This window comes from Dysidea avara, chromosome 3 (assembly GCF_963678975.1).
Source record: "Dysidea avara chromosome 3, odDysAvar1.4, whole genome shotgun sequence".
Taxonomy (NCBI): domain Eukaryota; kingdom Metazoa; phylum Porifera; class Demospongiae; order Dictyoceratida; family Dysideidae; genus Dysidea; species Dysidea avara.
The window spans coordinates 7,907,454-7,928,534 of NC_089274.1; the positions used below are offsets into that span (position 1 = coordinate 7,907,454).

The 21,081-nt window shown below is 39.3% G+C and overlaps 2 protein-coding genes across 2 annotated transcripts in view; one reads left to right on the forward strand and one right to left on the reverse strand.

Moving 5' to 3' along the window:
- Positions 1–20,768, reverse strand: LOC136249207 (serine/threonine-protein kinase OSR1-like). The gene is made up of 17 exons (XM_066041162.1): positions 20,448–20,768; positions 20,127–20,267; positions 18,881–18,993; positions 13,570–13,678; positions 13,184–13,322; positions 12,817–12,872; positions 11,782–12,005; positions 10,858–10,997; positions 8,201–8,249; positions 7,903–7,968; positions 6,010–6,129; positions 3,457–3,495; positions 2,209–2,639; positions 2,079–2,131; positions 610–678; positions 345–403; positions 1–284 (listed from the first exon to the last, which is right to left on the reverse strand). The coding sequence occupies exons 2-17, from the start codon at positions 20,233–20,235 to the stop codon at positions 180–182; spliced, it is 1,881 nt and encodes a 626-aa protein (XP_065897234.1). The 5' UTR covers positions 20,236–20,267; positions 20,448–20,768; the 3' UTR covers positions 1–179.
- Positions 20,513–21,081, forward strand: part of LOC136249209 (tRNA-uridine aminocarboxypropyltransferase 1-like) — a 2,729-nt gene continuing 2,160 nt past the window's right edge. The window contains exons 1-3 of the mRNA XM_066041166.1: positions 20,513–20,665; positions 20,718–20,846; positions 20,972–21,062. Coding sequence (XP_065897238.1) covers positions 20,586–20,665; positions 20,718–20,846; positions 20,972–21,062 — 300 coding nt within the window. The 5' untranslated portion in view covers positions 20,513–20,585. The remainder of the gene's footprint in view (positions 20,666–20,717; positions 20,847–20,971; positions 21,063–21,081) is intronic.

Here is a 21,081-nt window from a genome sequence, read left to right on the forward strand (position 1 = left end):
TTATACAATTTGACAATGCAATCAAATCTATAATAAAATACACAATTACACACAGTACATTGAAAAAAAGAATAAATATAAAATCAAAAACACAACTTTATTGCTACTACCTTCACTGACTGTTACTTATCTGAATACAAATGATATTATTTTCAATACACAGGATCATGTGATCATTGCTATACAGTTGATCCCATAGTCGAACCTATTACTGATAATTGCGCGTAACCAATCAGTTTTTTCTCAACTCCCTTTTCTACTGGTTGACGTGTACCAGTTGACTGCTGTACAGTGCAAGACAAAAGTATAGAAAACTTTCTAATGGCAAAATTCCACATACGTACCAGAGCGAAGGTTAATTTTTCAGCATTTGTTTCCAGAAGTTTAGTGATGTTAGCAGCAACTAGAGTGCATAGAGAAAGACATCTAGAACAGTAAATAAGAATATAAGAAAGCAAAATTAATGTTTCCATAGTGTACTGTACGTACAAATTAATGTTTCCATAGTGTACTGTACGTACGTGCCATCTACAGTGTGGAAGACAAGAAAGAAACACACAGAGGAAATACACACAGGAAACACATACTTATATTAAACATTTTCATTACCTGCTACAATGTTTTTAGCATCAATCAACTTTGCTCCAACTAGTTCGCTTGCAATCGCATCGGGTTTGTCTATAGTAACACAATACATAGAGAAAGAACAGTAATTCACATACTATCACAGGTTACTAAGGTTACAGAACATGCTTGCACGTGCCAAACAATGTAGCTCAGTCAATCGGTAGAAAATTCAATTTAAAGAAATTAAATTTTGTAGCTACAAGCATTTTGGATCACATTGAAAGCACTTGGGCTTGGTTATACTAATACTATTGTGAAGGTATTGCAAGGTTATAGTAGCTCATGTTGAGCTGAATCCTGGGTTGTTGATTAAGAATCCATACAAGATCAAAGGCTTTAAACATGATGTTGATGACGCATTATTAGTAAGCTCATGTTATGGGTGCACACTTAATTGTTGAGAAAATATGGCGTCCAGTGCAGCATCAGCGAGTGCAGAGCGAAACCCTCTTGGGAAGGGGTTAAACAGCCAAACGAAGTATCTACTTATGAAACTATGGGAGTACTATAAGCAAGAAGTGAAAATTTTCTGTCAACACCAAGGAACAAATTCATACAAACAGTATTATTTCATTTGTTGAAACTTTAGTTTTGTGGGAATGTGACTTCAAAAACAAAATGCTGGCTGGAAAAGTTGTGAACATGTGTGGCGAAGTGATGAGAAAAGGATTAAAAATGACAAATTGGGAATAGAAGATGATGGGCAGCTATGTGGTAAATGTGAAGTTAAATACATGTTGTTTGGCTTACTTTCAGGTATACCAATGCTGCATAACAGATTTTTAGCTGTTATAATATGGGTTTTTCCTCTTTTGAGGCTGAAGAAGTTTTTTTCCTTGAACATAAGTAGGCCACTTATCTTCTAAATACAATGCAACAGTGGCCCCAGCTCTTCTACTCATGCAACTCTGTCACACACACACACGCATGCACGCACGCACGCACGCACGCACGCACGCACGCACGCACGCACGCACGCACGCACGCACGCACGCACGCACACACACAAAACTGTTTTTATTTTTCTTGCAAAAGTCTATTACAACCTCCTACATGAAATCATGCACGTTGAGGGTGTCTGGCTTCACCACAAACATGTGTCAACATGAAAATCAAAGGGCCGTGCTTTAGAGGCTTCCCCATTGAAAATGTATGGCAAAATTTTACAGTGTCATAACTGGAGTGTCTTACATTTGAATGAAACGCTTTTAACATATTTTTTAGTGGGTTGAGAGGCGCTACCTAACAAACGATACAGGAAGCCCATGTGATGTAACAATTGCGAGTTATTAATCATTTTTGAGGATTCAGCTCAACATGAACGTACTATAGTTTTGGCTTTTGGGATGATATTTTGACAGAAAAGTCCAAATCTTCATGATCCCCAATATACAGTACTATTGTACTGTACGGTTGGTTTCAATGCATACACACACTTTACACACGCATACCTACGCCACTTGTAAACTCAAATTTGATATCCTTCAACTGATTTGTTTCATCCCTACAGAGAAACACAGAGTACCAGAGAGATACGTTATAGCTGTGAGCTAATCAGTACACAATGACAAAAGAACTTACCGTAATCGCAGGGCAAGTTTGAGAGTGTGGACACTGGTCTTTGTACCTGCAGCCTCACCAGGCTTAGACTGCTGGATAGTAGTTTGCTGCAGCTGCTGGCTAATCTGCTTCTGTTGAAACATCATCTCCTGATAGCTTCGCTCCAGGTTTTGCAGTTCTCCCAGTATGGACATAGCCTTATCGTGATCTTCCTTAGTGCCTTGAGCCCCGTAGTGTTCCTTTTCACTCCTTAGCCCAGCCATTCTTGCACTGAGCTTACTGATCTCTTCAGCAAGCTTCTGCTCTTCTTGCCGCAATGGGTCTGCTGGAGATGAAACTGGTTTAGGAGCACTATCTTCAGTGGAGGTTGTGCTAGTAGACTGGGCAGTGGTAGTAGTAGTTGATGTTGTAGCAGTTGATGAGGGTGGCACACTGATGGAGATCTTTTCCGTCTACGGAGAATAGGAAACAACCACAGGCAGTGAACATACTGGAATACACACTGTGAAATACAGAGAATACTGTATCTAGAAGAAATGTTTAGTGATCTAGTGTGGTGGATATTGTCTGGAAATTTTGTCCATGGATGGAAAGTTTGGCTTTCTCTCCACTCAGTAGAAATTTATTACCCATTCAATGACCAAAAAATGGCTTTTTAAATTTTAGCATAAGGGGAGTATGAACTGCACAATTTATAGCATTACTTTTGGACACTTCCGTTTTTCATTTAGCCATGCACACCAGTAGGTATTAGCAGCAAACACACCTGTGCAAAAGCACAGAAGCAGGTAAATAAAGACCTTTCACATGTAAAACTGTGCTTTTAAAGGACATGCATGCAAGGTGAATAATGAACTAACAAGAAACAACCTCCAAACCATTCCCATATGTTAATCTTGGTGCCCCATCACAATTATCATCCTGAAAATTTAAAGACATTTTCTCTACCCTATATGGGTGAAGAAACATAGAGGAATTTTGCTCCTTTGTAGAAAGAGATGGTATTTGTAGTAATAATCAATGTCCAAAAACTAATAGTTTTGTCCGGACATTGAATTTATTGGAACAATCATACTATTGGCTGTAACTCTCATGCTATTAATCCTGCATGGCTGATTGTTAGAGGATATTTGCTGCTTAGAGTAGCCCACTTTGTGGCACAATAATCTAAGCAGTTAGATTTTCAGGAAGTGAGTGGCAGCTGTAGTGTTCAATAATCAACAGTTTACTACACTTGTGCATACGACATTTATGGTTGTCTTGACTCACTTGTGTTTCAGAGACCTTCTCAGTATGTGGAACAGTCAGCTGTAATATATAACATCACAGTCATTAGCAGATAAAACATGAAGTAGCCACATACATTGCATGCTCCACATATGTGACCCAGTCTGGGAAAACCAGTTTTATTGCCTATTTAAAAGTATCAAGAAATGCCGGTTTTACGTAGTCAGTGTGTTGTAGCTCGCCAATGGTAGAAGCTACGTGTACCAAATTTTCACACGTTTTACACCAATTTCTTTCCTTCAAAAAACATCCACAGTTGAAGTAGCCAACACTTCAAGTTTCCCGCCATTTCAGATAGTTTTAAACTTGATTTCGACTCTGCCAGGCGAGCTCAAAAAAGGGTGGGAGGTGGGGGCCAGAGGTGGGAAAGGGACTGTTTTTTTGTTTTTTTTTAAAGGAGGAAGGCAAAGGGATGAATTATGCCAAGTTATGAGCTATTCAGGAATCAAAAATGAAATGACATTTACAGCACAGGTCTTTATTCAACACCACGAAGCTGTATAGCCAAACACAGCCATCCCGAGGCTGGCCAGAGCTCCATTGGGACCCCAGACTGCTCGTACAGATTGCCACTGTGCTTGGGAAAAGTAACCAGCTAAAGCAGACCACTCAAGTCTAGCTGATTTTGATTATGAAATTTGATAGTTTTGGTTCTTAATCTGCAAGTGTTGTAGGTTTCAAAGATTGCTTTATTAAAATATGATAACAGCAAACAGTATGGTAGTACTGTTTAAGTAGGTACTGTACAATGATGTATGCCGCCTAAAATTCTGCCTTCCTAGTGACATCTTACACAATGAAAACTAGAATAATATTAGTCCAAATACAGTAAAAGAAGAAAACACTAACAGGTAGCTGGATAGTTTAATTTTTTTTAAATGATGAAATTTAAATTTTGATCTGCCTGCCTGCTTGACCACAGTCACAAGGCTGGAGGCCAACCGAAGCGGTGCATAGCCACAAACTCATCACTGGTATGTGCCTTTTGGAGGGTTCCGACAAGATGTCCACTTTGCGTCTTGCCTTTCCTTTTATCTTTCTGGTTGTTCATCTTCTTCACATAAAGAAACCATATTGAGACATAATTTTTCACATTAACACTTTCCTCAAGCAGCATATTTAAATGTCACAAATTATTTAAAGCCCTTACACTACTGTAAAAGTTACTGGACACCTGGTAGATACCTGTAACTTCATGATAGGTTCAAGACCACGCCTTGACTAATAATGATTGAGCATGGAGACCATACCTCAATCTATTTACTCATTCATGATCCCCCCCCCCCCTTATTGGTCTAGCTGTATTTCAAGCATGGTGAAATAAGGAGTAGTGACCACGCCCCTTGGTAGGTGAAACTGACTTGAGATACTACAGCAGTCACCCTAACAGAACAGTCACACATTTATAGCTGTATGCTATAACAAACATGAAGCACTTGTGCAAAACACTTGGGAAAATGAATAAATAAATTATATGGATGCACTATCTCCAGATCTGTAGTGCCAGGTGACAACATTTTGCTGCTTTGTCCCGTTTCTAAAGCAGGGCCACAATTATAACCTTGGTTACCACACAAACCAGGTATAAAAATGCAATTTGTACCTAATGAACAACAGTAGCTTTGGCTCCAATTTGCACAAAACAAACAGCAGCGTAACTTACTTAGTCTTTGTGTGACAACACATGGATCTCAGTCCCGTTATGTAGCCTTTTTTACCATATAGGGTTACCGATCACGTGATCCATGATAATCGAACACCGTCATTAATTTAAAGAGCCAAGAAGCTTCTAGTCTAAATCCGAGTGATCTCCAAGAAGCCTGGCCTGATATGTTGTAGATAGTAGATTGCTGAACAAGTTAAGGATAATTAAGATCTTATGGAAATCTTGAAATCTCACTTGAAATCTAGTTAAAGATTTTGAAATCTCGTCCCTGGTTTTGTCGATCTCTCGTCTAAATCAGTGGAGTATCACTAGATGTAATGCACTACTATGGTTGAAAAGGATTTATTGCTATCACTTTTGTACATCAAGAGTTCATCAAGAAGCAAGGAAGGTTAAGACGAACAGCAAATATCATCATAACTTTGAACAAAGCGCTTGCGGAACAATCCACACGTTTCATTTGTTAAACTCATCAAGCCTAATGGCACCTTGTTTTTAACCTATGAATGAAGTATGCAACAGTTAAAGTGATAACAAAAATTTGCACAGAGCCACACAAGACAAACACGGCACCCCGAGGGTTAAATTAAAAATGAAGTAGGGATCCAAGTGATAAAAAAGTAGTGAAACAAGAGATGAATGATGGTGTTATAGCATATATGCGGTGGGAAAATCCTTACATTGGCATTGAACAAAATAATCATTAAATCATGCCAATGTAGGCATTTTCTCACAAAGCTTAGTAATGCCATCATTCATCTATTGTTTCTCTACTTTTTATCATTTAGATCCCTACTTCATTTTAAATTAATAATTTTTAAAGTAACAAAAAGAAACTTTATTACATAACAGATTATACAACACTGTACCTCCTTGGACTGTTTGGGTTCAGTCTCATCATCTTCTTCAACAAGGTCATCATCTGACCATACCCATGCCCCATCTTCAGTTTTGTGTAGTAAGCCACTTGTACCTGGGACCCTCTTCACCTGTAAATACCAGGGCAGTTAATACATACAAACACAAGGAAAAATTAAACATTTACATTTGAGTATGGGTTATAAGGTCATCTATATCTGCAGATGTACTACACCAATCATACACAGCCTGTGACTGAAGTAGGAATTAAATGTCACTAGAACAGCTACGGGTATAGATGATCTTCCTTGTTTCATTGATTTTTATTTCTATGATCATACTATGTAAAATGTAAAACTTTTTACTTATTTGTTACCCAAAGTTCAAAATGTTGTATCTCCACATTGCACAGTGAGTCAGTGGCCAGCATACAGGTTCACTGCCATACTGTACAGTAAGGATCATGAAAGTTTGGACTTTCCTGCCAAAAAATGTCATCAGCTTTACTTTTCCTTCATGCTTAACTATGGTTATGGCTATGGGCTTGACTTTTTCACTGTAACGTTGCTTAGGCCCGAGACATACTTTTTCGCCTACTGCAGTAGCTGCAATGTAGTATCATGATTTACCTCTTTGTGTCCCATTTCTTTGTCCACTCTCAACTATTATATACTGTATAGTAAATAACTTTGGTGGTAAAAATCTTTGGCGAATTTGGCGAATAACGTTATAATCGCCAAAGTTTTATCTGCCAATTATTTTTAGCAATGACATGAGCAGATTAGCCATGTTGAAAGGATGGGTATCGAAGTATTGTGGGCATTTCCAAGCATTCCCTTTGATTGTCGCTAGGGTCATTGTCCCACACGAGTTCACAAAAATCCAAACATTACTCTCGTTTCTCTACAATGCAAGAATCAGTGAATGATACTTACACTTGTACAGTAGCTACCACTTTAACACAATGCCACTATGCACAAGTGCAAACGATTAAAAAGTTTGCTAATTAAAGGGTGTGGCAACTATTTCCACCGTGAGTCGTCATCCCTCAATGCGAGGGATAAAGACTCACGCGCAATCGAAATGGCTGCCATGCTCCTTAATTGGCGAGTTGTGTAATCGCTCACACTCACATGTAGAGATGTTGCATTCGAGAGGTACGGTACATGGTAACTAAAAAATTCAGGTGAAGCCCCATTCGACAAAGTTTTTTTCGTTGTCAATTTTGCAATAGTGGGTTTTTGCCAAACTTTTTTATCGCCAAAGTTTTTACTATATGGTAAGTGTTGGTGGCACGTCATGGTGCTGTCTTAGTGTTGGTTATCACAAGAATCGAGCGGATTAATTGTGGAGGTGCTTCTTGTACTGTTTTTTTTTTTTGTGTATAATGTTATATATCGGGTGCTGAAAACAAATTGGAATGGCCACTTTGCATTCAGTAATTAATAGTTGGGGGCCTTGGGGCAGGCGTTCAGTCATGCAGTCGATATTTGTTATTCTTTCCTTTGACGCAGTATGTGTTGGTCCTGTTGGTTCACCAGTCATATAATTCTGTTAGAAAAATTATGGCTGGTTAACAATAAGTAATCTTTCAACACATGTGGCTGCTAAGAGCTGGTTCTACTGTAAGTACAGTATATATACAACAAATGGCTCGCTATTGATGAAGGCTTGGCCTATACTATTAAACAGGTTTGCACCAAACCTCACAGCCAGTTCTTTACTAAGACAGCCTCACTATAGTCAAGTACGTCGCAAGGTATGACCTATGACCGCATGAACAAGGTTACCATCTTAACATTGAAGCCATAATTGCCAGTTTTACCCCCTGAAACAGATGCAAACATGTGATATACACACAAACAAACAAAAATCCATACACAAATACGTACTCACAAACTAACCTTCTTTGCTCTTGCAGTTAATGAAGGTGCCCCACTCAACAGTGTCTCCACCATATATTCTTTAGTCTACAATGACATTATTAAACTACTATCCTTACAATGGCTCTATTATATGTATGGATCCTTGGTATTCCAAACAACAGCGGACTGAATGTTCAATTAGAGTACTTAGTTGAACAGGCCAAGCATTGAATTGATTATGTCTTTAAGTTGCATTGCCTAACTTTATCCCACTAATAAACGTGAGTATCAAAACTGTCTTTAAATAACCAAGGATCTCTATCGTTTACATTTTCACCTTTGCTTTCTTAAAAAATGGATGTTTCAGTAGCTCAGCAGCAGTTGGCCTACACAAACACAGACACAATACTGTCTAAAACCCACACATTCAGATAAGTACTCAATTCACATATGTAACTGATATAACCTATGAGTACAGAACAACATTGAAAAACACTCTAATGTAGCACCACTTATTCTTAGAAAATTAATGCATAATTTGTGTGGAGGCTTCTACTGTATATGCAAAAAGTTTGAGACAGAAAACTTTCTTAGATGAGTGAATATGGCAAGATTTGTAGCTAGGCAGTTAACATAGCTTATCATTTGTACAATGGATGAATTTGAAGGCTAATGTATATAGGCTTTGTAGCTGAAGGATGATCTATGAAATCTATGAAAATTTTACATCTTGAAATTTTTTATGTATACAGAAACTTGGGGTGGTGGTGTTACTTAGCAACCTGTGGTCTAGCTCATTGTTCATCAAACGAATATCAGCTAAAATACCCTTACTGTTAGCTAACTTTCTGGACAAGACAAGCATCATTGGCAATTGATACACTCATGATACATTGTGGTGTTGACAATATCAGCTTGAAGGGTAAATCTCAATACTATATAGCAGCCATATGTAGTTTGCCATTTCCTTTCCTCTTTCTGCTTCGCTCAGGGAAATCTAAAATACCTAGACCAAGCTGACAATGGCTTCTGCACTATGTAGAGTCCCTTAGACAATGTGGGCTTTGCTTCCCACATCTTCTTTAGGTCTCTCGGCTCATTCTAACTATACCTTAGTATTATTATCGTTAGAGATGTATCGATTTAACTTTGCCAATACCGATACAATCTAGGAAATGTATTACTGATCTACCGATATTGTACCGATATGACATCTTTTATCTAATAATATGTGAAGTGTATGTGGTGACTGATCTGTTACAGGTAGTTTTTATAATATTTTACAATCTCAAACTAAGCTTATTGTAATTGTTAGTTGAATAATATTGTTACTGGAATCAATACCAATGGTGGGGTGGACACCACCCAGACTACCAGCACTCACAAATACTTTAATGCAGCTCCTACCAAGAATTGCCTGGAACTTGTAGGCTGTTGTAGCACACATTTTTATAGTTCTAGACTATTTGATATGGTGTAGCACTATTCATTGTTTTCTCCCAAGGATGGTGAAGGACCTCTGGTAAGTTTAAGGGACTAAGTTTCAGTAAATAAACCACTAAACTTGCACGTGTTTGTATGGCTTATTGTAGTTTTCAATGGGCATTCAGCAAAGCAATGGTACGTATCAAACGGTACAGTCGTACCGTTTAAGTAGGAATCCAGGTGAAATTTTCGTGCGTTGCCCAAAATTCTGCATTTAAAAATCATCCTAGAGTTATCTTAAGAGACGAAAATCACCTTTACGGAATAGTACTAGTCCATATAATACATAAAACAGCATCAAATACAACAAAACGCTTACAGGTGGCCGAATACAGGATTTAAAAAAAAAAATCGCCAAAACTTGGAATTTTAGACTGACTGCCTGACTACTACAGTCGCAAGCCTAGGCGCCAAGCGAAGCAGTGCATGGCCACCATTTTATGCCACAATAACAAACTCACCAGTGGGATGTGCCTTTTGGGGTTCCGATGAGTGTGTGCCCTCTGCGCCTTGTCTTTTCTTTTATCTTCAATCAGGCTGCTTGTCTTCTTCATCCAACGAAACCATATCAAGGTGTTAATTTTCTGTATCAACACTTTCTTTAAGCAGCATAATAAACGCCACAAGATTATTTAAGGCGCTTAGACTACACTACCGTACGCAAGCAAATTTTGACGTCAAAAAAATTTGACGAACTCAGACTTCAGCAGATTTGACGAATAAAATGTTGACAAAAATGAAGGAATTGTAGGCAAAACCTGTACTTTTAAGGGCGCTTATAAACATTTGAAGAATTTAAATTTGATGAATTAAACCGATTCGTCAAATTCGTCAAATTTTTTGACGTAAAAATTTCCTTGCATACGGTACTGTACAGAGGAATAGATTATATATTCCTTACTTATATAATCTATGACGGAGGCTACTGTATGGAGGTACTGGTACTACATAGCTTTCATGATAGGTCACAAGATCATGCCCATTCTTCATTCTACGCATTATCGATATATCGATTGAAACCACGATGACACACCCCTTTTGCACTAGCTGTATTTCAGTGACCACACACCTTCAATTTTAAAAGCTGACTCGATAATCGATTGAAACCATGCCCCTTTTGGGCAAGCGCACATCTTTGCAGGCTGACTTGAGATACTCTTACACAGCAGTCACCCTAATAGAACAGTCGCATGTTTATAGCTACAGGTAGCTGTATACCTTAACAAAAAACTAAACAAACTAGTATATTAAAAATTATAAATAAAGTAGGAATCCAAGCGATAAAAAGTAGTGAAACAAGAGATGAACAATGGTAGCGATTATAGCATAGCTTGGTGGGAATTCCTACTTTGGCATTGAACACAAAATAATGGCTATATCATGCCAAAGTAGGGATTTCCCATCGAGCTATGCTGTAATCGCTACCATTGTTCATCTCTTGTTTCACTACTTTTTATCGCTTGGATTCCTTTAAATTAAATTTTTAATATACTAGTTATAATATGGTACCTCTTCTCTGGATCTTTCTGCAAACACCTCTCCACCATCTTACGGAATAACTTAGAGTACCTCTTTGTGTAGTCATCACTGTTCAGCTCCCCACAGGTCTCCAGCGTAGGTGGAGGATTTTCTAACGTCACCATTATCACCTATGGCGGGTAATAATTGGGTTGGAGTCTTGGAGTAAACAACTTGTGTATACCAGGGTGGTAGGACAAGCCCATATGACTGGTGATGGAATTACATAAGGTCCTTAGTACTATTAAAATATATTTCTATACGGATATATCCACCATGAATGATTGTAGTTGCTTGATAAAAGTGGGGACTGTTAGTGGCAAATTGCTGACTGCCACGTGTTGTCATTTTGGATTTCTTCATAACAGTTTTGTTTTTCCCACTGTAAAGTACAAACACAGTAGAATTTAAATATCTACAGAACCTTATCTAACCTCTTAGTCGATATTTTGTACAGTAACCATTAGTTCACGAAAAATACTTTCAAACATTGCTTAAGTGCATTGCATAATGTACATCAGTTCACGTGGGCTTGTCCTACCCTGTGCGTAGACCATGACAAATACAGCTGCACAAGTTGTCAAAGCTGAAAGCACCTGTATCTTATTGCTTTTAGGGATGTGCAATACATATCAATGTATCAGAATATTGCGATACTCTGACTGTATCATGATACCAATATCATGCTTGTGTATCAGATATTTTGATTGTGCAATCACGGAAATGTGAAGGTTTGGTTTCGCGCATTTAAACAGTGTAGTTCAGTTTCCTAGCTTGTTATATAACAGTGCTGCTAAACACTATAAAGGAGCACTGGTAGTACATGCACTCATATAGACATACATATGTGTATGTGCACACATACATACGCTAGATATACTGTAAGTATAATGGACATGAGGACATGCAACATACCTTCAATGGTGGAAATTTGGAGTATGGAGCAACTCCCGTTGCCAGCTCCAAAGCCGTGATGCCAATACTCCAAATGTCTGCCTTAGTATTGTAACCAACAGATTGTTCCATGACCTCGGGTGCCATCCAACAAGGAGTGCCAACAAATGTTGAGCGAGGAGCAGCCTTCTTGTTTACTTTCTCACCAGGTCCTCTGTCATAGAGCCACGTGCTGACTCCAAAGTCTTTAGGGGGGAGAAAGTGAAAGTCATATATGCAGGCTCTAAATTTATATAGTGAAACACCACTTAGTAGTCACTTCATAAGTTCATATTATGAAAGGTGTACTGCATACCCTCATTAATGAGACCACCTCATTACAGTGACCATGTCAAGTACGGTATAGCGGAAGATTGAGAAAACTTTGAAAATCAAAATGCATTTTGAAAAATAGTTTTTGGTAGAAATACAAGCACCAATAATTAAAAGATTAGTGATAATTAAATGAAATCCGTTTGTGTATTTCTTTTAATACCTGGAAGATGTTGGACCACAGCATAGCTATCACAAAGCATGGAACCTAGGAGAAAATTGTATCCTATCCTAAGTGAAAGGAGAGCAGATATGCCCGAGTAAGCAGAATACCAATACCTGTATAGAAGAGCTCAAAGGCCAAACTGTTGTTATACGTGGCTTAATTCACAAATCAGTCCTACCAACAATAGCTCAGAACCTAGCCTACGGAGAAGGAAGTGGTAGAACGATTCTACCAAAGCTACATAGGCAATATCTATGCTTAGCTCACCAAACAATCAAAGCAGTGAATTCTGCTGTGCAACTGTTTTCACTGGTGCACCTATAGCAATATTGTGCTAATCCTTATAGTTAATTATCTAAGGTGAGGCATGATAAAGCAGACCACTGTTTTGAAATATTACAATCCAGTACCTGACTATCTCATTTTAGTGACTATCTCAAGCAGGTCCCAAACATATAGCTAGTGCACTTAATCACCCATGCGGTCCACTGTACCTGCTATCACAGACAGTTACGTACCTGCTAGCTGAACTGTACCATCTTCACCAAGTAGAATGTTCCCAGCCTTAACATCTCTACACACAATTACACACAAATGAAATAATTGAGCAAGACACAACACAATACGTCAGCCAGCCAAGACATACATGTACTGCAAAACCCTTCACTAACATGTACAGTGTAGCTCCACACAAATAAAAAAAAGTGCTCTGAGCAGAGCAAGTGATCAGTCCAATGACACAACTACTACTTTAAGTAGGTCAACAATTGATTCTATACTACTGAAGCTTTTAAAAATTTGAGTCTATTTCCTTTAGGATAGATGGTTTTTTCTATGGAATTACACTATACAAAGAATATTTTCCCTTTATACTGTAGTACATACCTGTGGATCTGACCATTGTTGTGAAAGTATTCTAGGCCTTGTAGCACTTCCTTCAGTACCGTAGCAATAACTGTCTCATCCAAGTAGCCACCCTTCATGTCTTTGGTTGACATGTGCTTCAAAATGTCCAGCAATGAACCTACATACATGTACAATGAAGTGTGTGTGTGTGTGTGTGTGTGTGTGTGTGTGTGTGTGTGTGTATGTGTGTGTGTGTGTGTGTGTGTGTGTGTGTGTGTGTGTGTGTGTGTGTGTGTGTGTGTGTGTGTGTGTGTGTGTGTGTGTGTGTGTGTGTGTGTGTGTGTAGTATAGTGTTTAATGTAATTTATAGTAGTGATACAGACAAAATGGTACACACATGCAAAAGTCTGCACATTAGAACACACCTCCGGACATCAACTTCATGACTAGCCACAGTTCATGCTTAACCACAAATGATGTGTGATATGTCATCACATTGTCGTGATGAGACCATCCCATCAACTGGATCTCTTTCTGCAGCACAAGATGATACATACATACATAATTGAATAATTCATTTCATCATTACCGTATTATTGTTCTGGCAATGTGCACCATATACATACATACGTTACATGCATGTAAGCCTGTGAGGTTTATTCCACACTGTTGGTTGAGCAGAGCTCTTGATTCGACACAGTCAAGAGTGTAATACTCAAGGCTTATGCCAAAAACTTAAGGCAGCAGTTCCGGAATAGCCACAAGCAGGACTCACAAACTTTTACAGGACAATTTGATTGATGGTTTGCGTCTAATCATGACTTCAGTGAACTGCGTCAGCTTACTTGAGCAGGAGTTTAAATCTTGCCTTTCTCCTCACACAAAGACTTATCTTGATGAATAGAATACAGAAAGTCTCCACCAAGCTACTGTCCTGGTAGATGATTACTCGTTGACTCCCAAGAGTACCTTTTCAGAAGATGCCCAGGTGTTCACAAAGGTGGAGCATCAGGCTCTGCCAGTGTTAAGTTGACACGCCAGCTTGATGGATTGAGATCCAGTAAATTCAATGCGCCGGTGTGTTAATATTGTAAGAAGAACAGCCACATCGTGGCCAAGTGTTGGAAAGGAGAGAAGAAGAATGCCTGGTCCAACTCCTTGGTTGTACCTCGCCATGTACAACTAACTTCTGCAAGTAGAGTAGTGTCATTGTCTCCACATGAGCAGTTGAAGCCTTTTGTTTCCATGGGTTCTGTTTCACTGTCTGAATGAAGATGGGGAAAAGTGCAAATTACAATAGACACTGGGAGTCTCATTGAGCTATCATGTTCATACAAGGAATTGGACTTGCACCTGTTAGTGTACCACTCCACACTTGTTGTGGCTTGGTAACTGAACCTCTTGTAGTGGGAACAAGGTCTAGTTTTCTAGTATAGGGCTCTCAGGAAATGATTTGACAGGCAGTAGAGTGATGCCTGATTTGTCAGTGATCAGCAACCCTGAGTTGACTAAGGACGTGGACATGTTGGAATGCACTATTCCAGGGCTTTTCCTGGCATGTGCAGTTATCAGGGCTGCAGCAAGACAAGCAGCCATGCAGCCCAGTTACACAACACAATCTGAAATTGCTATCCCTAGCCAACCAACTGTTTTTACAGGAAGTCTGGAGTCCTGATGCGGAAGTGGAGACCCCCAATACACCAGCTAACGAGGAGTGGCAAATTTCATATAAGATTGTCCTCCCTTGGAAGGAGGGTTTTGGCCCTAGCCTTTCTCCCTTGGTTGGAATTGAGTATCAACAAGACATCACAAAATATTTGCACATTCTGGCCAAAGCTGAAGCGAGATGTGATTCAGTTCTGCAGGACCTGTCATGTTTGTCAAGTGGTGGCAAACCGAATCAACTGATTCCAGTTACTCCTTTGAAGGCTTGTGGTGAACTGTTTAATGAGAACCATATCGATTGTACCTCGCAAAACAAAGTCACGGAATAATTTTTTGTTTACTATAGCGTGTAAGCCCACATGCTTCCCAAAAGCTGTTCCTAGACCACTCCGAAACATTAAGGCTCCCAAGAATGTTGATGCCTTGATGAAGTTCTTTCCTTTTGTATATAGGCCTGCCAAAGTTGGTTCAGTCAAACCAAGGTTCGAATTATGCAGCAAGTACAGTAGTATTCCAGTTGGGTATTAGGCAGTATAAGTCATCTGCTTACCATCCTTAGTCTCAAGCATTAGAACACTTCCATCAAACCATGAAGACTATGTTCAGGGCATACTGTACACAGTATCAGAGTGACTGGATCCAGGGGATACACCTTTTGCTGTTCACTGCCAGGGAGGCTGTCCAGGAATCATTGAGTTTGAAGTAGTCAAGGCCCACTGATCCTCCATATAGCTTGAAAGACTAGTCTTCATTACCAGCTAATGAGTGCAACTAATTTTGCACAGCAGAACCTGAAGATTCCCAGTGCAAGATGAAGACTTGGTGTAGGAGAAAAAGTCTTGGCTTTGTTTCTAATTCCCTAACATCCTCTACAGGCATGATACAGTACATCCTCGCTTATCCGACCCCAGTTATCCAAACACCTCGATTATCCGAATGCCAAATGTGACTGTTCTATTAAAGTATTTTGTCATCAGTGTGCATTCTATTAGAGTAAATGACTGTTCTATTAGAGTAGTTGAATGAAGTTCTGTATATAAATCAATGAGCTTCAGTTATCCGAACAAATTCACTTATCTGAACACTTTTGGCTAACTTCAAGAACAAAGCTGTTCGGATAACTGAGGATCCACTGTACTGTGGCGCTTATGTAGTGACAAGGAAAGTTAGAGAACTGGATTATGTCTTTGACACACCTGACTGACGTAAGACTCAGGGTCTATGCCACGTAAATATGTTTTAAAAATACCATGGAAAAGAGACAGAATGTGTTGGTGCAACAGCTTGTGTAGCACAAGAAGTGAGCTAGAGATGGTGTCTGATGCAAGTGCTTTGTGTGATGTGGAGAAGTTGACACATTTATCTACACCAGAGGGAGAGTTTTCTGACCTTTTCTCAGATGTTCCAGGAATGTTCACTACATGCTGAAGAGCGATATTGTCTAGGGCGTCACTATTCAGTGGACTGGACTGACATATTTTTTTGGTCTTTGCACATTCTATAGTTGGGTTTATGGGGTCTTGCTAGCAAGCACCCTTAGGGCACCTGCATCCCACTTCTAAACGCTGACGACAAACAGTGGAATATGCGAAACCATCTCATTCTGAATAATTTCACTACTGCTCATTATGCTGCACTATAGCTAGACTAAGTATATGCAACACTTATTCCTTACCATGGTGTGTAGTAATGCTGCAGGCAGTGCAGGGAATGTGACAGAAATAGTTAACCAGCAATCAACTTGCCAGTGGACAATATGCATGGCCAGACCTCTAGTTCAGTGCAGGGGCTTACCAATTAGAGATTTCTCAGCACAGGCACTTATAGTCTTTAATTGATTAGCCCCTACACTGAAATAGAAGTTTGACAGCAAGACTAGCTTACTCCTCAAGCTTGCCTCTAAGGATATCTCGAAGAATATTGTCCACTGGCAAGTTGATCACTGGTTAACTATTGCTGTCACATTCCCTTCAATGCCTGCAGCATTACTATACACCAGGGTAAGGAATAAGTGTCGTATAGTGGCCAAATGAATGGTAGTGAAATGCATTTAGAAGTGGGCTACAGGTGCCCTAAATGTTAGCAAGATTCCATAAAGCCAACCATAGAATGGGTAAAAACCAAAAAATATGTCAGTCCAGTAGTCCAGTCCAGTGTTCCAGTCAACTGAATAGTAATGCCCATATTGTCTAGCCAATTCAGAGTAACGGAAGCTCACCAAGTTCCAAAGACGGATGGAACTTATCGCTTCTGCAGAGATTATCATAAAGTAAACACTGTATTGACTGCACCCATTGTGTGAACAAGATCGATTTGAAAGGATACTGGTGAGTACCACTGGCCAAAGAGATATCTGCTTCTGTAACACCAGAGGGATTCTACCACTACAAAGTGATGCTCTTTGGTACGAAGAATGCTCTGGCAATGTTCCAGTAGATGATAATCCAAGGGTTGCAATTGTTAGGCATATATTGACGATGTCGTCATGTTTGGCAGTACGTGAGAGCAACACCTCCAGCAAGTGAGTGCAATTTTTTCTTCAACTGAGGTTAGCCAATCTAACAGTGAACGGACATGCTGTTGTGACCAACCTTGGACATGTTGTGGGGTGGGCCACACGAAACCTGTAAATGCTAAGGTGGAGGCCATCATCAAGTACCCTGCCTTAACCAGTAGGAAAGACCTTATGAGGTTTTTGGGCTACTACAGAAAGCTTTGCAGAAGTTTTGCCAGTGGTGTGTGAGCCTTTGACCAGCCTTATCAAAAGAACAGTATTTTGTGTGGAGTGAAAGTTGTCAGAGAGCCACTGTAGCTATGCTTGTGTCAGCCCTGTCTTGGCTACACCTGACTTTGTTAAGTTATTTATACACACTGCGGATGCCAGTAATGTTGGTACAGGTGTACTGTACAAGAGCAGTGCTTTTACAAGAGGATTCCATGGGGATAGATCACCCTATTGGCTATTTCTCGCATAAGTTTAATGCAAGTCAAAGGCACTACTCAAAATGTGAGAAGGAATCCCTGGCTCTAATCTTTGCATTACATTGACTTCTATGTTGATCCTAATCAACTTCCCATACAGGTGCACAGGGACCACAACCTACAGTACAGGTGTTCCTGAACAAAGTTGAAAATAAAAACAAGCATCTCTGGCTTTGCAATTCCATGACCTGGACATCTGTTACATTGCTGGTAAGTATAACATTTTGGCAGATGTCCTGTCCAGGGAATGAACACCTGAACTTGTGGACCTTAAATGGGTTTGATGATAGTTGATTTTAGCTGTATTTATTTCTGGGTTTACTTCTGGGTTTTTAGGCCATACCTGACAACTCTAGATTTTATTGTAATGAATATTCTGTATGTGTCACGTCTCCTCGGGGGGGGGGGGGGTGCCGTATTGTTAATAAAAAACATGCACCTCTGAACATGTACTGGCTATAGGGGGACAAGAATAAAAAAAATGTTGCGATACAGCCTTATCCGTTTCTGAGTGCCACTAATAAGTGATTATTGAGCTTTCAGTATTTTAAGTAAGTAGCCAGAATATCTGTTAAGTGGAGATGTGAGCTACTTGATAGGATTAGTCTCCTCAAAGCTCCCCTAGTCCAGTACATGGCTTACATACATGACATTATCACATTGATTTGTATTGTAAGTATGCACATACAGTATGTCCATGATATTTCAGAACCTCAGAATCAATATGCACCATAGTATGCACATTTATGTAGCTCAAAAACATTTGTAGTAATAACTTGAGGATAGAATTTCAAAAGAGAAATTTGGCTTAATTTGTAGTGCTTCTGGACCAGCTGTAAAAATATTTCAAAATCTTCATCAGGCACTTGACCATGAAAGTTTTACCTCATTGTCACTAGCACAATGTATTGCACTGGCTACTGCTAACAGTGCACTTTTCTGAGCGTCATACACAATTACAGACAATTTCCAACACAATAATAATATTCACCTCATTAGTATGCATTAGGGTGTATGTACACAATATGTAACCAACATTAAAAATAAAGGGAGAGTGTATAAACACTATGAACTCTTGGCGTAACATACCTGCAGTTCTTCAATAGATCCACTGTACTTGTCAAGGTCAATTCGTTTGATAGCCACCTTCTCATTCTTTTCGGTACATACAGCAGATTGTACCACAGCAGTGGAACCACATCCTAAACACACATGTGATTAACACATGGTTCCTAAATGCATGTGATGTGCACATGTTACATGTAAACATACTGACAACAGCCTAGTGGAGTAACTGCTTGTACATACAACATAAAGTTTGCGTGTTACACTAATAAAAAAAAAGGTAAATGTGAATTGTGGTCAGAAAGTTCTTAGCATACCATTAATAGTTAGTAGCAATAGACTCTTCTTAACTGTAGTCACAAAACTCAACCACCATTGACGGAATTTGACAATTAAAAATTAAAATGGGTTTATTGCATGCCAGTTACCTGCTGAGAATTCCATATGGTGCATCCATGCCATAATGGCTACATGTACTTTTCCATGTAACATTATGTATGTAAACTATAGTTTTCTGTGCCATGAAACAGATTTGTTAAAGTATTCAATGGAGTGATATTAGCATGAATAGAGAGTAAGAACAGTGTGCAAGTTGCTTTCAGTGTTCTACAGCTGCTTTTCCACTACACAGAGCTTTTGGCCCACAAGCACTGCATGTACATGTGCAGTTGATCAGTTAGTGTGTTTAAGCCCCTTAACCACTAAACACTTCACAATAGTCATAATTAAACAAACAAACTGACTAGCAATGTTTCATACAAAAGGATAATTGTCATATAATATCAAACGTCTTATGTTGAACTTTCAGTCATATAGGGAAATTTGGAATACGGGTCATGCGAATAACAATGAAACATTGGACATACGTACAAAGCATGAGTGCAAATTGGTTGATGAACACAATAGAAAAACCTGCCTTTTGGACGGCACATTGAACATTTGTAGATTAACAGTATTTTATATTTTATTAAATAGCAATAACTCACCAACCTTGGCAGCTACGTGATTAAAATTTTCCCTAAGATAGAGGCATTTATGGCCTTTTAGAACATCTAGAGTAGTTATTCTTGTACCCTTGTAACTGAAGTTTGTGACGTGCCTTTATGTTCAAAGGGAGAAGGGACACAAACATGACTAATATTATGCTTTTCCAGGTATGCACGCCCCTCTCCTTTGGGTCATTTTGACGATAGGTACAAACACACACAATCTGAGAAACAATCGTAACAATAAAGCATGTCTATCACAGTTTACAGTCCACACCAGTTACCTATCACATCTTTGAGATCGTAGGCTTCCTTGCGAATAGGCCAAGGTAACTTGTTAGCTGTTGATGTTGGTGTTACAGGGGTCACCGAATCATCTGATATGCTTGCCATGTATATCAACAGCAGCTAGGCCCAGGGGGGCGCTATATGTACAAGTGGGAAAATAATGACCTTTTACACGTTTACAAGACCAGACTAGTCACAAAATACACAAACCGTTATACACTAGTTACCAACCCATAGGACACAATAACCATTAATGGATGCGTGTGCATTTAGACAGATGGACCAAAGTATAACTCAAATTTAATCGTGAAACTCACCAATTCCCACTAAAACCAACACTGCTGAAAATAGCACAAGCGTTCAGGGCACTTCTTCTTGACAAACGGAGAGTATAAATTCAAAAAACCCCGAAGAAACTGACTGTCTGCCAGAGAAATATTCGACCCACAATCGAAATGTCTGGAAAGCTAAAACCAAGTCTTGACTGCAAAAACCCATTTCAGGACCTAAAAATAGCTTCCTGGGATCCTTTAAGGTCGTAAGTTTTGTCAGTGCTAAACTCTGCATAATAAATATGTGTTACACAGACGCGTCCAAAGGTCACCTTGCCCATTATGTGGCAGATCAAGAAAATACTATTGCTACGACTGTTACGTGTTAGTAGGAGTTACCAGAGAGCTTATTCCAACTGTGGCCCTGCCAGTTAAGATAGACATGTAGGTGACATGCAGGGGAGTGATGTGACATGGGATTGTTTGTTATTGCAAGCGTTAAGTGCCCAAAAGTGGGGATTTTTTTGCTGTTATTTTTCCTGAATGCCTCTTTATGTTGGTATTTGCAGAGTTAAGCACAAGGAGGAGGCATCAGGAAAAAGCACTTCAGCACATGCAAAGATCTTGTCACCAGACTGGGTGACTATATACCAATATCCTGTAAGTCCCACATGAATAT

Excerpts from the sequence above, each read along its gene's own strand:
- LOC136249207 (XM_066041162.1), bottom strand. The coding sequence starts at position 20,235 with ATGGCAAGCATATCAGATGATTCGGTGACCCCTGTAACACCAACATCA. Across the intron at positions 13,323-13,569 it reads CATGAAGTTGATGTCCGGAG|GTTCATTGCTGGACATTTTG; the intron begins GTGTGTTCTAAT and ends ACATGTATGTAG. Across the intron at positions 12,006-12,816 it reads TGGTACAGTTCAGCTAGCAG|ACTTTGGAGTCAGCACGTGG; the intron begins GTACGTAACTGT and ends TCCCCCCTAAAG.